At 36.5% G+C, this 21,517-nt stretch overlaps 1 protein-coding gene across 2 annotated transcripts in view; it reads right to left on the bottom strand.

The window, feature by feature from the left end:
- The window catches only part of SP3 (Sp3 transcription factor), a 55,576-nt gene that overhangs the window by 7,294 nt on the left and 26,765 nt on the right, over positions 1-21,517 (bottom strand). Inside the window, exon 5 of one of the 2 annotated variants that reach the window (XM_061435114.1) lies at positions 2,252-2,444. In XM_061435114.1, the coding sequence (XP_061291098.1) occupies positions 2,252-2,444 (193 nt within the window). Of the gene's footprint in view, positions 1-2,251; positions 2,445-21,517 lie in introns of those variants that run through there. The other variant, XM_061435121.1, reaches the window with a different exon arrangement.

Here is a 21,517-nt window from a genome sequence, read left to right as displayed (position 1 = left end):
TTGTGCTTAAAAGAAAAGTTTGCAAACTGTGAGAATTCTCCTTACTTGTATAAACAATCACATTTTGCAAACCACTGAAAAAATGGAAAGGCAATGTAAAACTGGAAAAAAATATCTGCACATATGATACAGAAACAAATTAACAGATTCACAGAAGACAGAAATAATTTACAAAATTTTTAAATGGTAAAATATCAACAAAAAATGTTCAATCTCACAAAGTAACAAAAATATACTATGTAAAAGAATAGTGAGGCATTACTTTTCATCTCTCAGACTTTAAAGGTTTTAAAAAATGGTAAAATTCATTGTTGGCAAGGGTGTCGGCAAACAGACGTTCTCATACACCACCGATGGAATATAAATTAATGCAACTTTGTAGGAGACATTTCCCTTTGATCCAACAATTCCACCACTGCCAACTTATACTGATGAAATAATCAGACAAATGTGCAAAGACATATGTGTAAGAATTAATTGACAATAAACTCCCCAAAAGTTTTAAATTCTTATACATCCACACACTAGAATACTATAGTCATAAAAAACTGATGCAAGCTTTTTGTAGACTTGGAAGTATGATCACAAAAATTTTCAAAATAAGAAGAACAGACATGTAAAACAGAGAAGGTGATTCTACTTTAAAATATATTTAAAGTCTGGAAAGATAAATACAAATATGTTACAACAGTCATCTTCAAGTGGGGTAGAAATTAGGTATTATTTTAATAGTCTTCTATATTTCTGAATTTTTTGAGCATGTTTTAGTTTAATAAACATAAATTTGAAACTTTCAATTTAAAGAAAAAGAATAAACAAAACACAGGCAAAGCCATGACCCTCAGATTTGACTTTAATGAATAATTTATCTTGAAAATTCTTCTAAAAATGAGGGTAAACTTCAGAAAAGTTGTTGTCTAACCAAATTCCACACTAATTTATTTAAATTGACCAAAACATTTCAAAGAATAAATCAAACAAGTGAATAATTACCATTAGTAAATACAAATGCCTAAGGATCAGATGCAGAAGCAAATTTACTCAGGAGGCAGTATAGTGGTTAAGACAGGTCCAAGAGTAAGAAACTGGGTCCAAATCCCAGTTGTACATGCTCTTAAAAACCATTCATCCTCTCCACGCCTCACATATAAGACTATCTAGAACATAGTAAGCTCTCACTTTAACAATTAGTCATTATTATTAATGGGAATGGGCTGGCCAGTGTACAGATCAACTTTTCAAAGGCAGGTAGGCTTTATTAGATCAAGTTCATTAACTCTATTAATAGATCCCCCCACCCCTGGTCTATTTAAATAGCTCATTTCTGACAGAGGTATATTAAGATATTTCACCGTGACTGGAGGATTTGGTTGGTATGTCTTTAGAGTGCTATCCGTTTTTTCTCTATACACTTCAAAGTTGTGGGGAAAAGGTACCATGGCTAGTAAACTTCTTGATGAAAACTTCATGTTATTAAGAAATATATCCCTATCTATCCATTTGATTAGGTGAAAATATCAAATAGATATCAAATGATACCATGTCTGCTATGCATATTTCCTTTTTGTTAACATTTGCCTAATAAATCTCTTTCATTCCTTTATTTTCAATATTTCTGTGCCAATTTAAGATGTTCTTTATAATCAATGTAAGGCTGGAGTTTGTTTTTTAAGGATAATCGGAGACTCAATCTCTTAATTATTAAGCTTAATCCATCCACATTTAATACAGTTACTGATAGGTTTTGAGTGTGTCATTTTTTGCTTAATGTTTATTTTTAAAAACACGGAACAGAAATATTACAGTTTCACTTTTTAAAAAATTCCACCATTAATGCTTATTATTCATTTCTGTTGAAAACGGAAAATACACTTTATCACCAATTTCTAAACTTATTTTTATATTATATAAGTTATTCTCAAGTTAAGAAGCAACTTTCTAATCAGTATTTAGGCAAATCTCATTGCTGGTTTGCAAATTATCTGATATGGGCCTGTTAAATGCCATCTTACTACACTTCTTTTTAAAGTAAACTAATTTTAGTTTTTTAAAAAAAGGCATTCAGAACTAAAAATGTGATTTCACATATTTTGTTCACTAACTTTTTCTGCCACACTCATACAGACAAACACACAAGATGATCATGTAGTGAATAATTTCCCTTAATTAGGTGACAGGGCATGCAGCATTTCAAAAATTAGGATGATGATATCAGCAGCCTAAAAAAAAAGTATGTTGCATGTGTGCATACCTCCCACCACCTTCTTTACAGTTGGGACAGGTGCAAGCTACCCTTCGAAGTCTTTTTCCTTCTTGGTGTTGTTGGTCCCCTTCTTCATCTACCACCTGTACTCTTAAGTGTGTTAGATCATTGGTATTCAATGTAGAATCACCACTGAGCTGCCACTCTTCAGGATCAGGTTCTTCTTCCTTGATCCTAATATCTAAAGAAAAAACAAATACAGATGAGAAGCAGCCCACTGGCCCAAAAAGATAGCAAGAGATCTGAGCCTCTCTAAGATAAAATGAGTAAATACTATGTATACGTAAAAAAATCATCTGTTGGTGGAGCATAATCATTGCTCCTTGTTGTGGATTATTCTTTTAAAACAATTTGTTTTATTCTAAATATCAGAGATTAAGCCAAAAAGAGAGCATGAGAGCTTGTTTTTTAAAATTCAGTAAGAAAGCCAATTTTTTTTTTTGAGCAAGCTAAGTCATAAAACAATCTGAAACTTAATTATAACTGTTCAAATAGTCAATATATCTAACGGTCAACTCAGACTGGAACAAATTCTAATGCCTTAAACCTCTCTCGTACAGTCTGTATCAATTATACCCATTTGTAGAAACTATGGGAATGCAATTAGGCCTACCTGTAGGTACTATGAAATTATTACTCATAAACCTAACCTTTAAAGTCAATGCTTGCAAAAACATCCACAATGGCCACAACCACAGTATCACTGTGGAAGGAGGTACCCATGTAAGAGAGATTTTTTATTTTCAAGGAATTTTATTATAAACCAGACTGAGAAACAAAATGAGCATGCAATGGTGACGAAGAGTGGATATGGCAGGAGGCTACATCATTTTCTCAGCATAGCCAAACATCTTTCTTTATATCAATAATGAAATGACATCATTTTCTAAGTGAGCTAAGAGGTTTTTTCAATTCAGAAAAAAACAGTACATGATTTTTTTAAAAAACAATACATGTTTTTTAAAAAACAATACATGATTTAGAATACTGAATAGAATCGTCTTTGGTAAAACATAAATTTCTGCCCATTTTCATTTTGATTTATGTAAACTAAAAATCTCAATAGAAAATTATTTTAGATCTGTATTAGTCATTAATAACTGGAGCCAAAAGTAGCACGAAGAATAAAATATGCTTTATCTAATATCTCCAATTTATACTAATGAAAACTAGAATGTACAACCAAGAAAAATGCCTCAAATAGTTTAAATTAATCAGAATAACTACAACTAAAAATCAAGGAGGGAAATGGGAAGAGAGAGCACTCTGGCCTGGGCAACCAGGTAGATGGCGGTGCCGTTCACTGCAATAGTAAACACTAGCAAAGGTTCAAGTGGAGGTAAAGAAGGACAGTTAATGAGTTCAGTGTTGCTGGTCATGGAGTCTGAACTGTTGTCAGACAAACCAGTAAAAAAAAAAAGTTGGACCTGCACAGATGGAGTCCATCCAAAGAAGTAGGTTAGAAAATTCAAAGGCTATGAGTAGAATGAGAACAGAATTAGCCTGTGAAGAATGCAGGTATTTAAACAGACAGAAGAGGAGGAATCTGCCCAGGAAAATGTGCTGTATTAAAAGAAAGGAAAGAGGAAGTGGTCAACATTAGATACTGTAGAAAAATCAAGACATCAAGACAGAAACTAAGAACACGGGCAAGAAGCGAAAAAGTGTTTAATAACACGTATAGGTAAGTTTTTCAAAACACCTGGGTTGAGAGGAAGACAGAAACATGACAGTATAGGCTGAAGGGACCAGAGAAGAGAGTCTGGGGAGTGAAGTGTTTTGTTCAGTTTGTGAAGACAGGAAAGACTTGAACATGTGTAAATGTTTATGAGAAAGATCCACTACAGAGGGAGAGACTGAAAACACAGAAATGAAGTCTCTAAGAAATAAGAAGGGGATGATGATCCATAGCACTTACAGGTTTAACTGAGGGAGCACAGCCACCTCTTTTTCTATTACATGAGAGAAGAAAAGACATAACCACATTCTTTCATTCAATAAATAATTAGCTACTATGTGCCATGAACTGTGTTAGACCTCGGAGGCAGAGAGAATTTGATGGTTGGAAGTTAAGGGGAAACTGGTTTCTATTTCCCTAGTGAAAAGATAAAAGAATTAGATACGTATAAAATTCATCCAAACACACAACATAAATGAGTAGTGATCACTCTATAATCAGGTGTCCACCTGCACCATTATGACAAACATTTAAATACTTGCACAAACACTTCATAGTATTAGCTTTTTTACAAGTTAATTAAGTCTCAGCATACAAATAGCACGTATCCTATGTTGGATAAATTTTAAGTCCATAAAATGAGGAATTTTTAATATTTTTCATTGGATGATAATTGCTTTACAATATTGTGTGGGTTTCTGCCATGCATCAACATGAATCAGCTCAAGGTATACACATTCTGTCGCACCCATAGGGTAGCACGCGTCTCCGTGCTGGCTCTCTCACTTCGCCCCACCCCTCCTTCTCCCACTGTGCCCACAAGTCTGTTCTCTATGCCTGTGCCTCCACGCCCTGCAAAGAGGTTCATCAGGACCATCTTTCTAGATTTCACACGTGTGTGTTAATATACAGCATTTGCTTTTCTCTCTCAGATGGTTTTAAAGCTACTCATTTTACATTATTTGTAACAAGATAGCAAGGAAAAAGGAGGACAGAATGCTAAATATAGATAAAGGAGTCTAGAGAGACAGAAGAAAGATTTAAAGAAAATACACAGAACAAATACAGCAACTGATGAGATAGGGCAAGAATGAAATACAACCCGACTGAGAGGATAACAATATTAAGAGGGCATTCCTACTCCTATTGCTAATTCTCTTAATGGAACCTATAAAAAAAAAAACGACTGAGCAACTAACACTAACCGTTACTTATCCTTCAAGATTAGTTCAAATGCCATCTCCTTTACACATGCTTATGTTAGAATTAATTCTATTTACTGGTTCACACATCCCTTTAGATAATGCTTCACTCAAAAGTGCTCAGAAAATGCAATCTGACTAAATAAACAAACCCTTCCTTAAGGAGGAATTTCCAATATAGCTAATAATCTACCTGGAAAGACTGTCCTTGGCTTCACTATGCTCCTTCTACCAATAAATAACACATATAGATAAGATTTTAAATTGTTCATTTTATCCCAAATGGATACTTAATTTTCTAGCATCACTTAGTGAAAAAAAGAAAAGTCACTTCATATGGACAGGACCACTTAGTGCTCACTAAAGACAATAAGTTAAACTGCCCAACAGGTGTTATACCCAGATTTGGTAACAATTTTATGTGAGGTGTGAGAAGAAGGAGTTAAGTACAACTCCAAGGTTTTAGCCCTGTGCAACTAGAAAGATGGAGTTGCCATTAACTGAAACAGAAAAGAGGTAGAAAAAGGGCTTCCCACGTGGCACCAGTGGTAAAGAGCCTGCCTGCCAATGCAGGAGACACACAAGATGCGGGTTCGACCCCTGGATTGGGAAGCTCCCCTGGAGGAGGGCATGGAAACTCACTCACTCCAGTATTCTTGTCTAAAGAATCCCCATGAACAGAGGAGCCTGGCGGGCTACAGTCCACAGGGCCCCAGAGAGTCAGACAGACTGAAGCAACTAAACAGCAGCAGCAGAGATAGAGAAACTACGGCAAAGAGGTGCCCCTCGGGGGTCCGTTTTCGGATATGAAAGTTTTGAGGTACCTATTAAATACTCAAATGATGTTGATTAGGCAGCTCACAGATCTGGAGTTCAAACAGAACTATGGTCCATAAAAATTTGGGTATCATCAACATAAATAGCTGGTTACTTAGAGTCACCTAGAATGGAGTGTACACAGTTAAGAAACCCTGGGGCACTAAAGTGTACAGAGGAGAGTAAAAAAAAAAAAAAGAACAGTGAGACAGGAGGAAACTGATGACCAAAAGCCATGTGAAGAAATCTTTTCAAGAACAACATAATCATAAGTTCTCAAGGACATTTGCGTATACATTTAAGAACTTTATAAACTTAACAGCACTGGTTTTTTTATTGTGCCTATTAATATTTTCTACCTCAAAATGCTTAAATTTCCTCTTCATCTGGCCTGATATATGACAGACTACTGTCAGTTTATAGTTTCAACTATAGCTCTGTCCCATAGATACAGCTGTTTTCAAAGTCTACCCAAATAAAACAAGTTTGTACAAGAAATATATAAATGAAAAAAAATTTCCAGGGTGTCCCCAGTGGTCCAGGGGTTAAGAATCCATCTTGCAATGCAAAGAACACTGGTTCAATCTCTAGTTTGGGAAGATCCCACACAAGGGACAAGTAACCCCTTGCGCCACCAACTACTGAGCCTGCGCCCTGAGCCCACAAGCCGCGACTACTGAAGCCCACACTCTATAGAGCCCGTGCTCCGCAAGAAGAGCTGCTGCGGACAGCAACACTGCAAACAGAGTAGCCCCCACTCTACACAGAACTAGAGAAAGCCCACGAGCAGCAACAAAGACCAACTGCAGCCAGAAATAAAAAACATTGACAAAAATATTTTTTCCAATTTCCTGCACTCCTCAGTAAGAGCTGAAGGAAAAGAAAAAGAAACAGGGACATCAAATGATGAAACACACACACACACACACACAGAGTATGGTTACAAAGAAAGGACCAATTTTCTTGTATAGTCAATGGACAAACACAAAATTATAGGAAGACGTATTTTAACATGTCATTAGTACACTTTTAAATAAAGAAAAAATACAGGCTGTATAATCAATATTAGTTAAGTATTAATAACTCAGGGCATGTCTAGATTTCTAATAAAAATACTACCAGAAGAAATACTAAATGCTTCTTCTGAAGACTATTTGCTAATTATTTGTCAATAGAGCTAACAGAATATTTACAGTAAGTTCTTTGCTGGTTTATCAAGTCTGAAACATGCATATTTAATTTAAATAACTAACACTAGATAAATATGAATTACAGTACTGTTGATAAAATGAGACATTCTCCTTTATCAATAGGCTATCATTAGGACTTTGTTGTTCTTATCAAAGGCTTTCATGTTCTCTGCCTTCAATTTTTAAAGTACTGATGAAATTACTTCATTTGATTCTAAAAATTTATTTATGTTTTCTCTTTAATCAGTTTCACCTGCTATAAAAATCACCTAAACAGAATTACAGGATAATCCTATAAGATCTCATATATTATTTAATTAGATTTTCACATTCATAATTATTTAAATTTCTATGAACATTTCAGGGCTACCATGTCTTTTTCTAGTTTTTCTTTCAAGGGGATAGTTCTAAACTATAGACATGGATTCTGAAAATATAACTGATCTAATCTGATCAAAAGAATTAACACTTTAGTGGGAAGTTTTAAAACCAAATTTTATTTCTTTACTAAACATAAACTATATATATATATATGTATGTATATGAAATCTCTGCTTTAACATGAAACAATCTCTTTCCCATAAACCCTATATTCTTAGCTTTGGATAATTACTCTTCTATGACTGCTCCCTTCCCCTCAAATTTAATCTTTAATCTCTATTAATCTTTTTCAAATCCAACCCTCTATTATTTACAGTCTTTTCCCAAATTATTTTCAAAGCTTTTCTACCCAACTAAAGATTATTCACTAATAAATTATTCTTCTTAGTAGATCTAAACAAAACCTTTTATAAGATACACACACACAGACATAACTAGAAATGACCAATTTTCAAATATGCCTTATAGAAGACCTCATGTTACAGACATACCACAAATACATGAGAAGAAAACCTATGACCTGCAATTAATACACTGTAAACAGTGAAATATTTATTTAATCTGCAGTACTATCCAACCAGTCCATCCTGAAAGAGATAGGCCCTGGGATTTCTTTGGAAGGAATGATGCTAAAGCTGAAACTCCAGTACTCTGGCCACCTCATGCGAAGAGTTGACTCATTGGAAAAGACTCTGATGCTGGGAGAATTGGGGGCAGGAGAAGAAGGGGACGACAGAGGATGAGATGGCTGGATGCCATCACTGACTCGATGGACGTGAGTCTGCGTGAACGGGAGTTGGTGATGGACAGGGAGGCCTGGCGTGCTGCGATTCACGGGGCTGCAAAGAGTCGGACACAACTGAGCGACTGAACTGAACTAAATATATGTTACTGTTAAAGAAACAGTGTTCTACTCTACCAAGAGATAAAATGTAAGGTTTACTATTTGTTGAACACTATTACAAATACTTAATATACATTAACTTACTTCATACTCCCAACTACCCTAAGGTTTTAGCTGTACTTTTTCCCTCCTATCTATGAGAAAACAAAGAGTTTACTAGTTTCCCTTAAGTCACACAGCTGAAGCCGGGATAAAAGACAAAGAATTATGCAAAACCACATCTCAGGGACTTCCCTAGTGGTTGTGTTTAAGAATCCACCCGCCAATGCAGGGGACACGAGTTTGATCCCTGGTCCAGGAAGATTCTACTCACTGAGGGGCAACTAAACCCTTGCACAACTACTGAAGCTGGTGATATACAAGAAAAGCCACTGCAATGAAAAGGCTGTGCACCACTAGAGGAAACCCCACTCGCCTCAACTAGAGAAAACCTGCACACAGCAATGAAGATACAGCACGGCCAAAAATAAATTTAAGGAAAACATACTGCAAGTATCGCTAAAAACCCGTTCCCTCCCAGGGCTAATGTCCAGGAACAGTAGTCTAGCCTCTTTACATTTGAATATGTAGTTTTAATTTAGCTTGTTCAAATTAAACTAGTGACTTTTAAAAGTCTACTGATAAAGAAAATGTTGTATATACATACAAAGAAATATTGTGCAGCCTTAAAAAAGGAAATCTTGTCATGTGCTACAACATGGATGTATCTTGAGAACATTATACTAAGTGAAACAAGCTAGTCACCAAAGGATCGAATGCTGTATGAGTCTACTAATATGAAGTATCAGAAATATACAAAATCTCAGAAATAGAATACAGAACGGTGGTTGCCAAAGGCTAGAATCACAGACCATGGCAGGTTACAGTCCATGTGGTTGCAAAAGAGTCAGATACGACTGGGCGACTAAACAGCAAAGGCGAGAGAAAGACGGGGAATGGGTACTCCTTCAGTTTCACAAGGTGGAAAGGTCTACAGACTGCTGTACACTAGTGTGAATATAGTTAACACTACTGAACTGTAAACCTAAAACAGTGAAAATAAGAAATTTAATGTTATGTGGTTTTTACTAACAATTTTTAAAATCTGGGGAAATTTCCCTTGTTGAGTCCCAGTCCCACAGATTACCTATTTTAGGAATCTTACAGATAAAATTTTCAATGTCACAAATAAGTTCAAGTTAACTATGAAGGACACACATCAATGTTACTGCAGGCAGTATTCTTTGCTAAGGCTCATCCCTTCCTCCATTAAGCTGAAGAGACTAGTTTTCCTCTCTAATTTCAGATTGAAAAAGACTACTTTAAAGCTGTTCCAAAGTTTCTTAAAAAAGAAAAAGGTGTTTTCCTCCACCACTCCCCTAGGTTAAAATAATACCCAAAAGAGAGCTCCCAATAAAGCCCTGACTGCCATCTAAAAAACGGTAAGTAATCTGTTACAAGAGGTCTTACAACTGTCACTATTCAAATCCTTATAGTACCAAACATTCATCTTAAAAGGAGATTCAATTTTTAGAGACAAGATGATGATCAGAAGTTACATGTTATGAGTAATATTAGTACCTAAACTGTAAGATGTAATTTTTGTTCTTCATTCAAAACTAACCATGATCATAATATAAACTGGATCTCTATAGTAGTTTACCTCCCAATCACCTAACAGTCACTGGAATAAGCAAAACATCTTCTTAGTCTAAGCAATTCAGGACTAAATACACTGGGGTTTTTTTGTCTTTTTTTTAGGTCTTCTTTAGTAAGACTAAGAAGGAAAACATACAAAAACAGCAGTAAGTTACATATGATTTTTTGTTACCTCACCTCTCACAATCTTAAGACTCTTCAGTTTTCGTATCATCCTTCCAGTAAATATTAAACATATCTTCTCCCATGATCACATATATATTCTTTATGTTACTCACCAAGGGTGTAAAAGATAGCACTACATTAATTCTACCACTAATCCATTCTAATTTCACACAGCAAGTAAATTCTCTTCCAAATTGGTTTGCACTCAGAATTCCCTGGTGGTCCAGTGGTTAGGACTTGGCCCTTTCACTGCCGGAGCGGGAGTGGGGCTGGGTTCACTCCCTGACTAGGGAACTTAAGAGCCTGCAAGCCATGCAACATGGCCACCTCACACACACACACACACACACAAGTGTTTGCAGTCATCTCTTAAAATATTCTTTCAAAAAATAACTGACAAGATAGATACTATATATTTTTATCATAATTTGTTGAAATAACAAAGGCAATGGCATATAGCATATTACTATATGCTCATTTTCTTAAATTTAAACAACTGGGGGGGGGGTCTCTCCTAAGTTTTAATTATCAAAAAGTCCTTAAAAAAGTAAACATTGGAAGAGTGTGATCTACTTCAATGTTTTAATTATTTATCACAAAAAACACATAGAAAACTTCTAAAATTTAAAATCTGCAGAGCATAAGTTGTTTAGGATGGTAATTTACCAGATAAACTACAGGTCACCGTATTTTGAATGGAAATCTCTCCAGACTTAATTATACATTTACCTACTTTCTTTAGCAGGAAGTTGATGACTCAAATTCATTATTAAAAATAATTTATGGTATTAACTTTGTATTAAAGACATACAGAATTCTGTTTTTACTATTATTATTTATTCTATCTACTTGTGGGTTTTGTTTTGGTTTGGTTTTTTGCCTTCTTCCTAACTCTTCCAATCCTCTATGTCCCAGGCCACACATTCATTGCCCATTCTAATGTGTATCTTTCAAGCCAGTTTTAAACTGGGAAATTTGTCAGAATTGTTAAAACTATATATAAAATATATTATGCCTAAAGAAAAAACTTAAGGCTTTTCCTAAGAAACCCAAATCCCCCAAAATGAAGATGGCCACAGCAGCAATACATGCTCCAGAATAGGGATTTTCTAATTATAGTTCCTTAAAGGATACTATAAATGTCAGCAGAAAGATGACCATGTGTAAGCCTCAGGCCCTTATATAAATCAGAGCAACCCCATAAGGTCAGTTTTATACACTGGAGTTCTACCTAAGGCTTCATGAGGAAAGGTTCTACTCTAGCACTGAACTAAAACTGATGTTGCTGCCACTGACATTAGCGTTAGAAAAAACAGTTGTTTGGGGTTTTTTCCCTACCACCTCATTTAAAAAAAAATATTGCCTTTAAACAAAAAGATGCCCTCAATTGATTTCCTCAATCCTGTGTTTAAAATGCATATTACTTTCTTCCTAAGGTTTATTCACTATACTTTCTACAGATTCAACAATCTTAACTTTAGTTGCTGCCACCAGAAACAGGAAACAGTGCTTTAGACCGGGTCACGGACCAGCAACTAGTCTGTGGCCTGCTCGCAAGCAACCGGGCCGCACAGCAGGAGCAAAGCCTCATTTGCATGTGTAGCCACTCCCCACTGCTGGCATTACCAAATTACCACAATGTAATAATAGAAATACAGTGCACAATAAATGTGATGCATTTGAATAATCTTGAAACCAACACCTCATTCCAAGTCCATGCAAAAATTGTCTTCCACAAAACTGGTCCCTGGTGCCAAAAAGGTTGGGGACCGTAGACCCAGTAAACCATATATAGTTCAACAATTATTTCTAGTTTTAACAATTATTTCTAATTAAAATGTTACAAGTTTCACTGTTCTCTTAATTTTTCCTGTGTCTTCTACAATACACAATATAATCTCTTTGCCATGTTACACATGAAAGAGTCCATGGGTGGGCTTGGCTTTATAAGAAATACAAGCCAAAAAGCTGTATCTTGGCAGTTTTAAAATTGGTTCATTTTCTTATGCCCTCAAAGTTTACTGTATTCACCATTTACTGAGCACCTACTATGACTAAAATTATAACATAATACATCAATAAGAATTAGTGAGATGGTGCTACAGTTAACAAACAATCCAAAAATCTCAGTGGCTTGACACAACAAAAGTTTGTGTGTTCCCATTAATTTTACATGTCCAACTCTGGCTGGCAGGGGGAAAAAATCTGCTTATCACAGTCCCTCAGGACTCTACTTGACACATGCTTCTAAGACTGTCTTGCCAAGAAGGTAGAAGGTAATGTGGTAAATCATCCTGCTCATATTTTACGGCCACAGTTAAGTCGGATGGCTATGCTGATTTTAAAAATGACATGAAACGGCAATCCTATCATGTGCTTAGAAAGAAGTGATGGATTTACTGAAGAATCGTGACTCCCGAGTCCCCATGCTGGTCAAATATTCAATTTACTTTCCCTCCCACATTTGGATACATTTGTCCCTTTAGTTAAATCCCACGTAGTTAACAGTATCAAACTCAAAGCTCCTGGGTCCAAGTATGGCCCTTCTTTACAGAGACCTATTTTCTAAAACAAGTTATCTACCTGCTTCCACAGACACAATATACAATGACAGAGAAAGGCAAGCATAACCATAAAAAAAAAAAATATATATATATATATATATATTCTTGTCCAGAAGATAAAATAGTCAATAGTTCAGAGCAATTCATAAACCCTGCTGAACAGGTAGTGTAACTGTCCTCTGCTCTGGGGCAGAGGATTCTCTGATCACTGGAAGGAGCTTCTCTGTCCAGTGTTCTCTCAGCTTTCAGCTCTACCTTCCAGGAGATTTTTTTCCTTGCCTGCTATCCTCCTCCACAAGTGCAGCAGACAAAGGGAGTGAGCATCTTTAGCTAAGTCTGCTGGCAGATTAGTGGACGGCAATCAGCTTGTGCAATTACACTTTCTTTCATACTTTCCACTCTTGTTTCTTGGGCTGTACAACTCTCCAAAAAAACTTAGAGGCTTCCTTACCAGTTTGATTCTAGCCATTTTCAAGTGCTGATGTCTAGAACCACAACTTTTTCTCTAGACATGTCTTTTAGACATTCTACATTTTTCTTTCGTGTCCCATAAGACACAAATGTGGAGTCTATTTCTATTTAATTCTGGGTGCCTTGGAACTACTTGGCTTTAGTAGGGAAAAAACATACTTTTAAAAAAAGTCTCTTTTCCCTAGCCCAACTGAAAGGCATCACTCCCTTAAGCAGATAGACCTCTACTCTGAAACACCTTAATTCATTCAGACTTTTTAACAGTAAGTAATGGTCATAACCTTGATTGCCATAAAAGTTTTAATTATCTGCTCAAAAGATGTCTCAGTTTCATCTCTTACTGACAGTGAAAAACAATTGCTTTTTCCAATACTACAATTCCCTGAATTTCTGGAGTCTCTTTACTGCTCTTCCTTCCTACTTACAAAGTAGCTAATTGTATGTTGCAGCTCATTTCTTTCTTATATCTTTTCAGATGGAGCTAACAGCAGCAAAAATACAGTTTGTTTTCCAACTTCATCTCCTAACGCTATAAATGCATTGGATACTTTACTAGCCTTCCAAGTTATTGCAGACAAGTTTTCCAAATGCTTCTTCCCTACGCTGCATATTCCCAGCCTCTAGTATCCGCTTCCTTGCTGCCCTGGTCCTTGACCAATGCCACATTTGAGGGGCTTTGTTAGAGCGCCCTACTGCTTATATCAACTCTGCTTTTAAGTCAAGATAGGTTACATGAATTTTGTTCAATAGAAATAGCTCTCAAGTCACATATAAAATTTTAAAGTTTTCAGTAGCCACATTTAAAAGGCAAAATGAAACAGTGAAATTAATTTTTATGTATTTCATTTAACACAATATATACAAAATAATTACATTTTAATCTGCAAACAATATAGAAATTATTGAGGTATTTTACATGCTTTTCATACCAAATCTTTAAAATCCAGTTTTATTTTTACATTTAATCACATCTCAAACCAGTCTAGCCACATTTCAAGTGCTTAACAGTATCATGGAGCTGGTGGCTACCAATATTAGACCATGCAGGGCAAAATAAAACTGCAGTAGCAAGCAGCCCCTGAAACAGTGGCTTAACACAAAGGCTTATTTTTTATTCATGTCCACCATAGTTTAGCCAAGAGTGTAGTGCATGCTTTCCTCACTTACGGATCAAGACTGGGAGAAGAGTCAGTGTGGCATATTTCATTGACCAAAGCAAGCTACATAGCTGCACCCAACTTGGTTGTGCCCAGAAAGAAAACCAGAAATATCAGGTAGATATAGTTCTAATGACTATCATATCCAATTTTTAAGTCACAATTTAAAACTTTCAAATTATATCATCAAGGAATTATATCTTTAAAATTTTCCTTTTTTCCCAATAGACACCTACTTCAAAAAGCAAATAAAGTAGTAAACTACTACTACTAGCTAGCTAGCTAGCTAGTTAAAATAGAGCTCTAGGACAAATGCAGTTTCTTTGCCATTAAACATAACTTTCTCAATAGAGTTTCTGGAGATTCGGTTAAAGCAATCAAAAAGATATGACTAGAGCTCAAATACTATTTCTTTGACTTCATTTTGGTTAAAAAGTACTTCAAATCCTCTTTAACTTCTCTTATCAATTATTTTCAAGTGACTACTGCCACTGAAACAAGGCCGAAGAAAAATTAAATGGAAGAGAAAATGCCACATTTATTCCTCTAAAGTGGATAAAAGAGAGGAATATAACATTAATCAAGACTAAAGATAGTTTTACTACTTTTTTCAAAAAGACTTCCTTATCACCTTTAGAAGTTAACCTTCTGTCATTTAACACTATAACAGAACAATCAATTGCCTATTTATTCATCCAAAACAAGGCATTATTTCAAAGCTTAAAGCTTTACTTTCACAGGTCTAAGGCTAAAACCCCTTTCTTCTAAAAATAAATGCTTACACTCTATTTTATCTTCACTTAAGCATCCAAAGAAGAATTTTAGCCTATCAGAGGGCCCAATGTACTGGCTGGATTACATGAAGTTTTAGGAATTAAAGGGTATCCCAATGAGATAAAAATGGTAAGCAAGAGAATATCACAAGGAGGGACTACTGTAAATAACATAGGAAATTTTGGTTAGGGAATAAATGTGTGCTGGTATGTATGTGGATTGGTTTCATATAACCATTAAAATCTTTGAAGTTGGGTGTTCTTATTGTGATTCAGGAGAAAATAAGCATTTAAAGCATAAGTGATAATATCTCAAACTGGTAATCAATGTAGATGATTTTTTGAGAGAAAATAATAAGACAAAGCCAAGTCGCAACCAACCAAACCAACCCAAAACTACACTGATTCCAAATTAAACTTTCTGATGCCAGCCATCAGAAGACAAAAATATCTGTTTTCATGTTACTCAAAGAAATCTACTTCTGCACTAAAACTATTACCCTACGAGAATATCTTAGAATGGTACAAATTATACACATTTTTCTGCATTTTTTTATTGATGCTAACAGAGTACTTTATTAATTTGTAGTCCCCATCCCCAAAAGTCTCCCCTAAATCTTCTTTTGTAACTTTCTCCTTCGTTTACCTACTCATGACTTCATGTCTTCACCTCTGATCTACAGAACTCCAATCCTGTCCCGAGCTCAGTCCTCTCTCTCTACTACCAACAGTCTTCTCAACCTAGCACCACAAATTCTATTAAAACTGGTATCCTTTTCTTCCCCCAGATCAGTTTCCCTTCCCAACTCTGCCAATGACATATTTTTAAAATAAAAGACTCAGCTTTTATTCCCACTAGCTTATCATTAGATCCTATAGATACGTCTTTTGAAATGTCTAGCATTTTTTACCTCATTACTTTATTCTCATATAACTGAAATAGCTTTCTACTATTCCTATCCTCTTCAGCACCAGTTTCTTCCCATTACAATCTATTCTTGAAATATATTTTCCAAGGGTTGCACTTATTCATGTTATTTGTTTTAAAACCTTCAAGGGCTGAAGTTAAAAATATTAAAATCCTCACCAACAGTACTCAGAGCTTCTACTCTTACCCGAATGAGCCCTATCAGTTTCCAGTCCCCAGCACCATTGAAGCCTTCTATCGACACCGTCACAGCGTTTCCCAAAGTGCTTCTCACAATGCACCCAATGAAATACTCAACTCCAGATATGTATAATCAAAAAAGGATGCTGCTTCCTTCCCTTGAAAGTGAAAGTGAAGTCGCTCAGTTGTGTCTGACTCTTTGCGACCCCATGGACTGTAACCTATCAGGCTCCTCCATCCATGGGATTTTCCAGGCAAGAGTGCTGGAGTGGATTGCCATTTCTTTCTCCAGGGGATCTTCCCGATCCAAGAATCGAACCCAGGTCTCCTGCACAGTAGGCAGACACTTTACCATCTGAGCCACCAGGGAAGCTCTGCTTCCTTTCCTTAGACAAGTTTATTTTCCACTATGCTAATGAGAATTTTCATAACCTATTTAATAATACCCATTTGGTATCTTTTGTTGTTTAGTCACTAAGTTCATGTCTGACTCTTTTGTGACCCCATAGACTGAAGCCCTGGCAGGCTACTCTGTCTGCGGGATTTTCCAGGCAAGAATACAGGAGTGGGTTGCCATTTTCCTCTCCAGGGGATCTTTCTGACCCAGGGATTGAACCCACATCTCCTGCATTGGCAGGCAGATTCTTTACCATTCAGCCACCAGGGAAGCCCCCATTAATATCTTTACAAGTCATTTTTTGGGGGAAAATGCTGGATTATTAAATTGTCTTCTGGATAAGCTGCCTCTATTCTCACTTACATGACTTTTTGCCCTGGAAAACACATCTTCCCCTCATTTTTATACCTATACAAATCTATATTCATCTACTGAAATTCTCCCTTTTCCATAAAATCTTCCCTGTCAAAACCCTCTTTGATGTTAGACTCCTCTGAACTTTAATTCTTCTAAATTTCCTCATATGCAGACAAGACTAAATCAAAATTCCTTTTGCTTCTTTTTTCCCCCAGAGATTTATAGATTCATTTCTGAAACATAATTCTCAATGTCATGAGTCTTTAAAAAGCTACACATTTAACACAATTACACAACTGGAAGTAACATACAATAAACAAGTACCAAATATTTGACACAACTGAACAAAGTTAATTATTTCAGAAACAGGTAAAATTCACATCATGTTACCACACAAACCTATGTTTATTCTGTACCGATTACTCATATTTCATTTATTCTCCAAAAAAAAGCAAGAGATTGAAAGATGAATAAGAAATAATTGCTGAAGTCCAAAAGAAGACAAACGTTAACTACAAAACACAACAAAAGAAATACAGGCTATTAAAAAAAGTAGTAATTTAAAGGAGTCAGGAAAGGCTATGGGATGAGGCAGTATCAGAGCTAAGCCTCAGAAGATGTCAACTCAAAGGTTACTCCTCTATTCTGTTCCTAAATGTGGTTCAACATTAGTATACCATTTACCACATTACATTAGAATCTTCTACCTGACTGCCTAACCCAATGGTTCTCAAAGAAAAGAGGGAATTTTGTCCTTTGGAAGACATTTGGCAATGTCTGAAGTCATTTTTATCATCACAAATGAAGGGTTAGGGGTGCAACTGGCATCCAGTGAGATACTGCCAAACAATGGAGAGGACAACCCCCACAACAAAGAATTATTAGGTCTAAAATATCAATAATGTGGAGATTTGAGAATACCCAGGCTAATCTTTAGAGTGTGAACAATTCTGGTGTAAGAAGTATCTTATTCATCCTTGTATGCCCACCAATGGACAGAGCAGGAAGTCTGTACATGGTGGTAGACTCAATATGGGCTTCCCTGACAGCTCAGCTGGTAAATAATCAACCTGCAATGCAGGGGACCTTGGTCGATTCCTGGGTCAGGAAGACCCACTGAAGAAGGGACAGGTTACCCATTCAGTATTCGTGGGCTTCCCTGGTGGCTCAGCTGGTAAAGAATCCACCTGCAATGCGAGAGACCTGGGTTCAACCCGGGTTCGACCCCTGGAGAAGGGAAAGGCTACCCACTCCAGTTATTTCTGGCCTGGAGAATTCCATGGACTGTATATAGTTCATGGTGTTGCAGAGTCAGACACAACTGAGCAACTTTCACTCACTCACAGGCTCAATAAGCCTCATTTTAAAGGCAATGGAATACAATTTACATATCAATTATACCTAAATACAGATGAAATAAAAAATAAACAAAGGCAAGGGAAGAGTCGGTAAAGATTTTAGAGAAGGCAACAACATGACCCATGTTTAGGGAAGATAACTGATGTAAAGGATATGCTGAAATGATTTCCAGTATCTTCCAAAATTAAAAATGCATATAATCACCAGATATGTATCTATTCTGCAGATACACATACTTTCCCTAATGGGGAAAAATATGTGTATAAGGATAATCACTGCAGTATAATTTGAAGTAAGATAGAAAATGAATACACATCAGTAAGGATATTATTAAATGACAAGATACCTGTTCAGCAGAATACTGTTACTGCAATTGCCAAGAATGAGATAGCTCTATTCTTGTAAAATTAAGAGAGGCAACATAAAAATTTTTAATGCAGAAATATGAGTACAACTTTAGGGAACGGCAGAGAATATAGGAATGGTAGTGTTTGTAAATGTATCCTTCCACTAGAGATATTCCATACAGTTAAACAAACAAACAAACCTGGTAACAATGGCTATCTCTAGGGAGAAGACTGGAGGGTTAAGATAAGGAGGGAAAGATCTTGAAATCACCCTTTAATATATTTTCTGAATGTATGTCTTGTGCAGGTATTATTTATTATCCAAGAAATAAATTTTCCAAAAAGAATTTTGAATGCACTAGAGAGAGGAAAGATTAGAGGAATGAAAAACAAATGAACTATTTTAACAGCCCAGGAGAACAGTAAAAGCCAGATAGTAAAATGAAAACGGACAGAAGAAAAAAAAAAAATCACAAAAACATGGCAGAGATAAAACCAAAAGGACTTGGAACTTTCTACCAGGAAACAGATAAAAGGGTTAACCCTGCACCTGCATGCAAGCAGCTAAAGGTAACAGGAGAAAGAAAACAATGGTACTAATTACTCAAGAGAGCACCCAGGAACCCCTCGCTTCCCAGTTCTCGCAGATGACCATTTCATGCCTTTCTCCTTCTTAAATTTCTAACACCTGTCCTCATCCATCTCATCTCATTTCAAAAGGAAATTAGAAGCAATCCAACAAGAATTATCTTATCTTCCAAACAACTGTCCCATATGATTATTCCCAATCTTACATATGGCCAATCTCTGTACCTGTGTCCTGTATTTTATCTTGCTTGCCTTCTTAAATAACTTTCCTCTATTATACCTTCTTCCTGAGTCATCAATTTCTTACTCTTAACTGAGACATTACCAAAAAAACCCACCCTGACCTCAAACCTACCTCCAACTATTGTGTCCTATTTCTACATTTATCTTTACAGGAAAAAAAAAACTTTTAAAATATTTGTTGTAATTACTGTTTGTAATTACCCTCTTCCCTTCACTTTCTTTTAATTAAATCACTCTATCTAGGCCTTTCTTCCTAACGCTCCACTGAAATCACCTGCTACCAACAACCAGGCTCCAATTCTTTTATCTTATCTCCACAATATCTGAAAAGTTAAGAACTGCTCCTTTAAGTGGTTCATTCACTTGGCGTCCAGGATACCGCACTCTGCTCGAAGTGCCTTCTGCCTTCTGTTTGCCTTACTGGTTCCTCCTCTACTTCTAATCCTCTACATGTTGAAAATGTCCTTGGATTCAGCCAAGGACTTCCCTCAATTTTGGTCAAGTTTCAGTTCCTAAATTTATGTTTGGTTCTTTTACAAATCTGCCATGTCATTTACATTACAATTTCCAGATCTGTGCTAAAACTTTTTAAGCTTGGCTTTTACACCTTCTCAGTTCAGTTCAGTTCGGTTGCTCAGTCGTCTCCGACTCTTTGTGACCCCATGAATCGCAGCACGCCAGGCCTCCCTGTCCATCACCAACTCCCAGAGTTCACCCAAACTCATGTCCATCGAGTTCGTGATGCCATCCAGCCATCTCATCTTCTGTCGTCCCCTTCTCCTCCTGCCCTCAATCCCTCCCAGCTTCAGAGTATTTTCCAGTGAGTCAACTCTTCGCATGAGGTGGCCAAAGTATTGGAGTTTCAGCTTTAGCATCATTCCTTCCAAAGAAATCCCAGGAATGATCTCCTTGCAGTCCAAGGGACTCTCAAGAGTCTTCTCCAACACCACAGTTCAAAAGCATCAATTCTTTGGCACTCAGCTTTCTTCCACAGTCCAGTTCTCACATCCATACATGACTAATGGAAAAACCATAGCCTTGACTAGACGGACCTTTGTTGGCAAAGTTAATGTCTCTGCTTTTGAATATGCTATCTAGGTTGGTCATAACTTTCCTTCCAAGGAGTAAGCGTCTTTTAATTTCATGGCTGCAGTCACCATCTGCAGTGATTTTGGAGCCCAAAAAAATAAAGTCTGACACTGTTTCCACTGTTTCCCCATCTATTTCCCATGAAGTGATGGGACCAGATGCCATGATCTTCGTTTTCTGAATGTTGAGCTTTAAGCCAACTTTTTCACTCTCCTCTTTCACTTTCATCAAGAGGCTTTTTAGTTCCTCTTCACTTTCTGCCATAAGGGTGGTGTCATCTGCATATCTGAGGTTATTGATATTTCTCCCGGGAATTTTGATTTACCTTCTAGACCACAGTAAAAACAACTGTTTTAGTCTGTTATCTGAAGGTCCAGGAAGTCTCATTTCTGTTGGGTGATGTTTCTGCTGATTCTCACTCATGGCATGTCATCTCACATGCCTGATTACCTATGATTCTATGCTAGACACTGCATTTGAAAAGTTAAGAAAATCATCTGAGGCTCAAAATGACACCATTTTCCAATCTCTTCTTTACCTGTATTCTTTCCCTAGTCCCACTTCAAAATCTCTTGGAGGCTCTTAATATATCTTTCCTAACCCTACCACAAAGTAATTAAATTAAGAATTGGGAGGAGGGTGAACACAAGTCAACTGCATTTTTAATTCCCTGTGAGAGTCTACTATGCAGCCAAATGTTAAAAACCTATGACCCAAATTTTTTCATCCAGTCACTTCTATCTGCATTAATGGCTCCCCAAACTTATCTCCAGCCCAATCTGAGCTCCAGATTCTGATAAACAACTGCTTACTTGAACCAATCACTT

The sequence above is a fragment of the Bos javanicus genome, chromosome 2 (genome assembly GCF_032452875.1).
Source record: "Bos javanicus breed banteng chromosome 2, ARS-OSU_banteng_1.0, whole genome shotgun sequence".
NCBI lineage: Eukaryota > Metazoa > Chordata > Mammalia > Artiodactyla > Bovidae > Bos > Bos javanicus.
This window is presented reverse-complemented; position numbering and strand designations above follow the sequence as displayed.